Here is an 8,208-nt window from a genome sequence, read left to right as displayed (position 1 = left end):
TGGCACAGGAGCAGGAGGATGCGGATGTGCTGCAGAGCGGGGCTGCCCTGGGCACGGTCAGAGGGACAGGGCAGGACGGCTCCTGCTGCCAGGGATGGCTGCAGGGGCTGAAGCTGGGGCTGCAGCCAGGGCTGCCCAGGGCTGTCCTGCAGAGCAGCTCCTGCAGCCCTCAGGGCTCTTGGCCAGCCCAGGGCATGTGCCACCTGCCAGGGGCAGCTCTCAGCCTGCCTGGCAGCTCCCCATGGACGCTGCAGGGGAGAAGTTGGAGGTGGAAGGAGCCACCCCCATCAGGGCAGATTCCTCCTGCTCTGGAGATGGTGCCTCATGGCCAGGGCTGCTCTCAGCTTTCTCCTGAAGGGAAGGGAAAGGGGCTGTCAGATTTGGCTGTGTCACTGACACTCCTGCACTGTCAGCCTGGGCATCAGCAGATGGGCCTCAGCTCTCCCTCAGAAAGTGCCTCCTCAGCCTCCTCTCCCTACAGTCAGCAGCAGCAGCACCTTGGCTTGGAGCATCTCTGTTTGTCTGGCCTGCCCCTAAGGCCCTGGTGCCAGGGAGATGCCCCTGGGCAGGTCCCTGTGCTGGGAGGGGTCTGCAGGGCAGAGCTGAGCCCCCAGGGCTGGGCTGGTCTCTGGCAGCACTGGCAGGGACAGGGCTTGGATATAGAGAAACAGCTCCCAATAGGCACAACTCCAGGCAGCAGAGAGCCAGAACAACCCTTGGTATCCTACCCTGTCTAGCTTCAAAGGGAAAGAGAGAAGAGTTGGGAGAAAATTATTTTTAAACTGGAGAATTCACAAAGTCCACTTTGTTTTCAAGAAAGCTTTAGGTGTGATCACACTTAAATCAAAAGAGGTGAAATGAACAAAGGGCAACTTTGTGGCGACTAGCGCTGACTGCACTGGGGCACAGGGAGCCCCGTTTTCCTTCTGGGCTCCAGAGTGTTCAGGCTGAGAGCAGTGCTGAAGATGAGGCAGAAACTCAGCACACAAACCCCCACTCAAATAAAGTTTAGCAAAGTTTCCTCACAGGAAGAGAATTAATTTTGAAGGGAATTCCAACAAAAATACACAGGATAGACTTAAAGACTTGGTCCAGCTATTCAAGTCTTCTTTCAACAGTCCACGATCCCCACAGTGAAGAAATGTCCAATCTGGCACTGCCATTTCCTTCCCAGGCAGGTGTTAATGCTGTATAAATACCTGTACCCAAAGGCAGCAAATGTCCAACAGCAGCTCCATCCGGCACTTCCTCCTGCTGGCACTGGCAGACACGCGGCAGCTGCAGCTCCTGCACTTCTGCCTCTTGCTGGGCATCTCCCTGGCTGCCCTCCTGGGCAACGGCCTCATCATCAGCGCCGTAGCCTGTGGCCACCACCTGCACACGCCCATGTTCTTCTTCCTGCTCAACCTGGCCCTCAGCGACCTGGGCTCCATCTGCACCACTGTCCCCAAAGCCATGCACAATTCCCTCTGGCAGACCAGGGACATCTCCTACTCAGGATGTGCTGCACAGCTTTTTTTCTTTCTATTCTTCATTTCAGCAGAGTATTTTCTCTTGACCATCATGTGCTACGACCGCTACGTGTCCATCTGCAAACCCCTGCACTACGGGACCCTCCTGGGCAGCAGAGCTTGTGCCCACATGGCAGCAGCTGCCTGGGCCAGTGCCTTTCTCAATGCTCTGCTGCACACAGCCAATACATTTTCCCTGCCCCTGTGCCATGGCAATGCCCTGGGTCAGTTCTTCTGTGAAATCCCACAGCTCCTCAAGCTCTCCTGCTCAAAATCCTTCCTCAGGAAACTTGGAGTTTCTGTTTTCACTACCTTCTTTGCATTTGGTTGTTTTGTGTTCATTGTTTTCTCCTATGTGCAGATCTTCAGGGCTGTGCTGAGGATCCCCTCTGAGCAGGGACGGCACAAAGCCTTTTCCACCTGCCTCCCTCACCTCACCGTGATCTCCCTGTTTGTCAGCACCTCATTTTTTGCCTACCTGAAGCCCCCCTCCATCTCCTCCCCATCCCTGGATCTGGCAGTGTCAGTTCTGTACTCGGTGGTGCCTCCAGCCCTGAATCCCCTCATCTACAGCCTGAGAAACCAGAAGCTCAAGGATGCTCTGAGGAAAATGATGACTAGCTGCTTTTGAGAAGCAGAACATTGCATGTTTTCTTTTGCATAGCTTTTGGAATGGAACTCATGACAGGCCCAACGGGCCTTCCTGGGTCTTTGGTAGTGGTCAGTGGGGTTTTTAGTCATAATGTTGTACTTGATGAAGTTATTTAATCACCATCTAATTCACTGTCTTTCTCTTGAATTTGACCCACAAGCTCTGTAAACCAGGGATTGGGCTATCGCTACATTTGAAGAAAAGACGCTTCCTTGCAGTGCGTGTTTCATCTGGAATTCCAACTCTGTGCCCTGTGTGAAGTTAGGGGGAAGAAGGGGAAAAGAGTCCCAGCAGAGCAGCACGGCCAGGGAGCAGCAGGGATTGGTCCTTTCGGAGCTGCTCTGCCCAACTCCAGCCTGTCCTTGCCAGCCCTGCTGTGGCTGTAAGGCCGGAGTGCTCTGGCAGCTTGGTCACTGTCCTGCTGCGTGTCCCTGCTGTGGCCACAGGCAGGGCCAGGCCATGGGCACTGCTGGGACGCAGCTGGGCTCCAGCACAGCAGCTCCAGCAGCAAAGGGCACCTCCTGAGGGCAGGGCAGGGAGGCTTTGCTCCCCTCCAGAGCTCTGTCAGCAATGTGCTCCAGGAATGCCCTGGCACAGCAGAGCCCAGGGCCTGGGGCAGGGGGGGTGTGTACAGGGGGGGCTCACAGCAGTGTCCTGGCACAGCCAGAGCTCCTGGCATGGGCCTGAGGCAGCAGCAGAGCAGGGCCTGGGCTGTGTCTTTGTTCTGGGACAGCCTGGGAAGGTGCCCCAGGGCAATTGTCCCACACCAGCCCCTGCAACCACCATTGCCAGCACTGGCCTCTCCCCACCTGCAGGAGGTTCTTTGTCCCTGCATGGAGGGACACCAAGTGACCAGGCCAGCAGGCCATGTTTGCTCTGTGCTCAGGAGATCTCAGTAGTGCATTGTGTGTGTGTGGGGAGATTAACCCCAGTGAGCACAAACACCATCAGCAGCACCCAGGGGTGGCACAATTCCAGTGGCACAAACAGTGCCTTGAGGCCACTTCACTCTGAGAGTAACGTCCTCTGGGGAAACACCTGAATTCTTTGCTGGGTTGTGGTGAGGACTGCATAGAGAGAAATATCCCAGGCAGGGAGGCTCCAGGAAAAAATGCTCAGGGCAGCCATGGACTGCTAAGAGAGACACTGGATAGAGTGAGGGTCTGTGGGGAGAAATCAGAGCTGCCTCCCTTCTGAAGCAGTCCAGGGACCTGGACAGGGCTGTGCTGTGTTCTGGGCACTGACCTGGAACTGAGGGATGTGGAAAAGGCCTTTGGTGTCAGGGCTGTTGAGAAGGCTGGGCAGTGTCACTGTGGGACCTCTCTCAAACCCCTTGGAAAGGCCAGAGCCATCCCAGAGGGTCCTGGGCACTTGGGAAGGGCAGACATGGAACCAGTCTGAACACAGGGCAGGGAGGGGCACTGGGAGAGTCACAGCCTGCTCAGGCTCAGCAGGGAAGGGGATGTGGCAAATCCTCCTGCAGCCATTCCAGGCACTGGCAGGACAGGGCAGGGACTGCAGAACCCACATGGGAGGGAAAAGAAGGGGATGTTGTGTGCCCAGACTTCAGCCAGGCCTGGGACAGGGTCTGCTGTGGTCTCCTCAGAGCCAGACTGGAGAGAGCTGGGCTGAAGGAGTGGAACATGGGCTGGGTGGGAATTTGGCTGAACAATGAGGGTCAGATGTCATCCATGGTACAGAGTCCTCTTGGCAGCCACTCCCTGGTGACATCCCTCAGACATCCCTTGGCCACCACTGTGGAATATTTCTATTGTCTCTAAACCAGCATGAAATGTATTTTCAATTCCTTTGTGGATGCTGCCAAATTGCAGGGATTCTGTGACTGAACTGATCTAGTTAATGGTGACTGTAAAATGTAATTGGGCAAGATGACTGAGTTGGGTAAATTTATCTTGCCATCAGATCTTGTGCCAAGCAAAGCACAAGAAAGGGCAGAAAAAACGTATGCATCAGAAGAAAGGCAGTTCAGTAGGGTAAAACCGAAACCCGAAGAAAAAAATGAAAACCCCAAACCCAATCAAAAAACCCAAAGCAAAACCCACCCACAATAACCCAAAAACCCCACAAACAAACCAACCACAAAAAGAAAAAGCCACAGAAGAAAAGCAAAACCACAGGAAATCTCCTACCAGCAGAAAATGTTTGACCACCTTGTGGCAGGAGAGGATTCTCTATGTGTAGGTGCTGTTTTGAAAGAATAATGTCTTAAAAAATAAATTAATCTCCTACTCTCCTTGTCCCCCCGCTTCTCTCAGATGATTGCTGATCATGGTGTGACATGGAATGGAACATCCCTTGGGTCAGTCCAGCCCAGCCGTCCCATTGCTGTTCCCCAGGAACACTTGCCCACCCCAGGCCCATAGGTTGGGGGGGTTGCAGACGCCTCATGCGGGGTGAGCACTGAGACAAGGACAGGAGAACAGAACAACATTTACTCTTGTAAAGGACAGTAGAACAGAACAGCCTTGGAGAAACTGATTGAGGATGTACCTCTGGCAAACAGAAGTCACACACAATACAAGCAGTATGCCAGCTCAGCTCTGCAAGGCTGAAAAGACAGAAGTTATGCAGAACAACAATATTGCCCTTAGTCAAAAGGGGGGATCAAGGAACAGCCAACTAAAAAGGACACTGGATGTTGAAGACAAGACCCAAAGAACCATAAAAGGATTTGTGATAAGGGGGGTCATCTATGTCAAATAAACTTAAAGGAAGTGGAGATAGCAAATGGATACATAATCAGTGTGTGTGATAAAAACTCCTTTCATTCAATGCTTAATGCACTCCAATGTAGGGAGGATGGCCCAAGTAACAACCATACTGTAATAAAGAATGCCTGCTTTCAGATACTCCAAACTCTGTTCAGAAGTTTCTATTCAGTGGATTTCAGTATCAGTGGTGTCCTTGACTCCATTATGCCCCACAGTTTCACAATGGCCCCTTGGTTCCTTGAGGCCCTGCTATAGAACAATGGACCTTGGTTCCATTGGGTTCCATACTGCCAAAATGGCCTCCTTGGTTCTGCACTGCCACAATGCTCTCCTTGGTTCCACAAGGCCTTGGTGTGTCACAACAGCCCCTTGGTTCCATCAACTGCCAGTGTCACCCTGGTCTCTTGGATCTGCAGTGTCACAATGGACAATTGGTCACAAGCAGCCCTGCTGTGTCACCATGAATATTTGGTTCCATGGGGCCCCACAGTGTCACAATGGCCCCTTGGCTCCACGAAGTTCCATAGCATCACCATGATCTCCTTGGATCCACAGTATCTCCATGGACCATTGGTTTCATGTGGCCTTGCTCTGTCACAGTGGTTCCTTGGTTCCATGACGCCCCACTGCATAACAATGGAATCTTGTTCCCGTGAGGTTCTGTACTGTCACAATGGTCTCCTTGGCTCTGGACTGTAACAATGGACCCTTGGTTCCACAGGGTTCCATGATTTCAGAAAGGTCTCCTTGGTTCCATGAGACCTTGCTGTGTCACAATTGACCCATTGTTCCATAAGCTTCCATGGTGTCACCATGGTCTCCACAGATCCACACTGTCACAATGGACAACTGGCTCCATGGCCCCTGCTATGCCACAATAAACCCTCAGTGCCATGAGGTTCTGTGGTGTCACCATGGTCTGCCTGGTTCAACAAGGCCCTGGAGTGTCACAATGGCTACTTGGTTCCATGAGCTTCCATAACATCAACAATGGTCTCCTTGTTTCTGCAGTGTCATAATGGACCCTCCAGAAATGAGGTCCCTAAATGTCACTGGTCTCCTGGGTTCCATGTGGCCTGCTGTGTCACCATGGCACCTTGTTTCCATGAGTTTCTGTACTGTCAGCAATGGTTCCTTTGTTCCAATGAGGCCCTGCTGTGTCACAATGGACCCTGGGTTCCATGAAGTTCTTCAGTGTCACAATGGTCCCTTGGATCCTTGAGGTCCCACAGTGTCACCATGGTGTCCTTGAATCCACACTGCCATAATGGGCCATTGCTGCAGCCGCAATAGCTGCTAATAAAGCCCAGGGTAGGGAAGCAACAAGAGCCTTTGCATGGTATCCACAGATGTTTAATTCAGCTGTGCGGTGAGATGACAAAGGAAAGAGACTAGGACATCAATTGATCATCACAGGCCTGATTTTATTGAACAGTACGGCGGGTTAAATACAGTTCATAATGAACTTCATGCATATTGCAAAAGTTGAGCTCAGGATTGGTTAGTTACATATCAGCAGCTACACCTACTTCTGCATTCCTATGGTTCTACTTTTGATACTTTCTACATATTCTCAGGAGATATTCAGGAATAATCTCTACTCCCTATCCTCATGTTGCAGCAAGGTCACTGATTGCTAATTGCTGACATCTCCTTTCAGCTTGCTGACTGCTGACTTCCCCCTCTTAGCTTAACCAGCGGCATTATGTCAGTATGGCCTTTCTCAGCTAACCAACTATTAATAAAACTCTCCACAATGGGCAAAGGACAGCTGTGTGGGGACCAGCATATCTGACTGCCCCGGGACACAGGGAGCCCTGTTTTCCCTGTGGGCTTCCCCGGAGTTCAGGCTGAGAGCAATGCTGAAGATGAGGCAGTAACTCAGGAGCACAAACTCAGGCTCAAGAATAAAAATGTTGATTGAAGTTCCCGCACAGGTGGAGACACAGTTTTGAGATAATTCCTAAAATAAACTCATAGAATTGATTCAAAGACCTTGTCAATGTCTTCTTTCAAGAGTCAACCATGGCCAGAGTGAAGAAATGTACAACAGCAGCTCCATCAGGCACTTCCTCCTGCTGGCATTGGCAGACATGCGGCAGCTGCAGCTCCTGCACTTCTGCCTCTTGCTGGGCATCTCCCTGGCTGCCCTCCTGGGCAACGGCCTCATCATCAGCGCCGTAGCCTGCGGCCACCACCTGCACACGCCCATGTTCTTCTTCCTGCTCAACCTGGCCCTCAGCGACCTGGGCTCCATCTGCACCACTGTCCCCAAAGCCATGCACAATTCCCTCTGGGACACCAGGGACATCTCCTACTCAGGATGTGCTGCTCAGGTGTTTCTGTTTCTCTTCTTCATTGGAACAGAGCTTTTCCTCCTGACCATCATGTGCTACGACCGCTACGTGTCCATCTGCAAACCCCTGCACTACGGGACCCTCCTGGGAAGCAGAGCTTGTGCCCACATGGCAGCAGCTGCCTGGGCCAGTGCCTTTCTCTATGCTCTGCTGCACACAGCCAATACATTTTCCCTGCCTCTGTGCCACGGGAATACCCTGGGCCAGTTCTTCTGTGAAATCCCACAGATCCTCAAGCTCTCCTGCTCCAAATCCTACCTCAGGGAACTTGGGCTTCTTGATATTAGTATTTGTTTATTTTCCGGATGTTTTTTGTTCATTGTTTTCTCCTATGTGCAGATCTTCAGGGCTGTGCTGAGGATCCCCTCTGAGCAGGGACGGCACAAAGCCTTTTCCACCTGCCTCCCTCACCTGGCCGTGGTCTCCGTGTTCTTCAGCACTGCAGCATTTTCCTACCTGAAGCCTCCCTCCATCTCCTCCCCATCCCTGGATCTGGCCCTGTCAATTCTGTACTCGGTGGTGCCTCCAGCCCTGAACCCCCTCATCTACAGCCTGAGGAACCAGGAGCTCAAGGCTGCAGTGTGGAGACTCATTACTGGACAATTAAAGAAACATTAAACTGCTGGCCATTTTTTGCAAGTCACTTGTATTAAAAGTCATCTTTGATACTTATTGTTGGTTTCATTTGGACGTTCTTTTCCGTTGCTTTCCTTTTATAATATTTTTCCTAAACGAAAGCCAAAAATCTTGATATATCTCATTTTTTTCCCCCACACCTTCACTGAGACCCACAGACTGTTCAGGCTGAGCATCTATGAGTTCCTATGCTCTTGGTGGGTTTAAGTGCCTTAAGGACTTCCAAGCAGAATTTTCACCAGAGATGCCCCTTTTGTTCCTTCTCTGGAGCTGCAGCAGCAATGTCTGTGTGCAGAGCGGGGGCAGATCAGGGCTGGCAC

At 51.9% G+C, this 8,208-nt stretch overlaps 2 protein-coding genes across 2 annotated transcripts; both read left to right on the top strand.

Moving 5' to 3' along the window:
• Window positions 1-1,218: 1,218 nt before the first annotated feature.
• LOC135441575 (olfactory receptor 14J1-like) lies at window positions 1,219-2,142 on the top strand. Its single transcript, XM_064701131.1, has one exon. It carries the CDS (start codon window positions 1,219-1,221, stop codon window positions 2,140-2,142), a length of 924 nt encoding a protein of 307 aa, XP_064557201.1.
• A 5,140-nt stretch (window positions 2,143-7,282) lies between these two features.
• LOC135441576 (olfactory receptor 14J1-like) lies at window positions 7,283-7,870 on the top strand. Its single transcript, XM_064701133.1, has one exon. The coding sequence runs from the start codon at window positions 7,283-7,285 to the stop codon at window positions 7,868-7,870; it is 588 nt and encodes a 195-aa protein (XP_064557203.1).
• Window positions 7,871-8,208: the final 338 nt, after the last annotated feature.

The sequence above is a fragment of the Zonotrichia leucophrys genome, unplaced genomic scaffold, assembly GCF_028769735.1.
Source record: "Zonotrichia leucophrys gambelii isolate GWCS_2022_RI unplaced genomic scaffold, RI_Zleu_2.0 Scaffold_348_54426, whole genome shotgun sequence".
NCBI lineage: Eukaryota > Metazoa > Chordata > Aves > Passeriformes > Passerellidae > Zonotrichia > Zonotrichia leucophrys.
Note: the sequence above shows the minus strand (reverse complement) of the source record. Positions and strands in the feature narration are given on the sequence as shown.

Excerpts from the sequence above, each read along its gene's own strand:
- LOC135441576 (XM_064701133.1), top strand. The coding sequence starts at position 7,283 with ATGTGCTACGACCGCTACGTGTCCATCTGCAAACCCCTGCACTACGGG.
- LOC135441575 (XM_064701131.1), top strand. The coding sequence starts at position 1,219 with ATGTCCAACAGCAGCTCCATCCGGCACTTCCTCCTGCTGGCACTGGCA.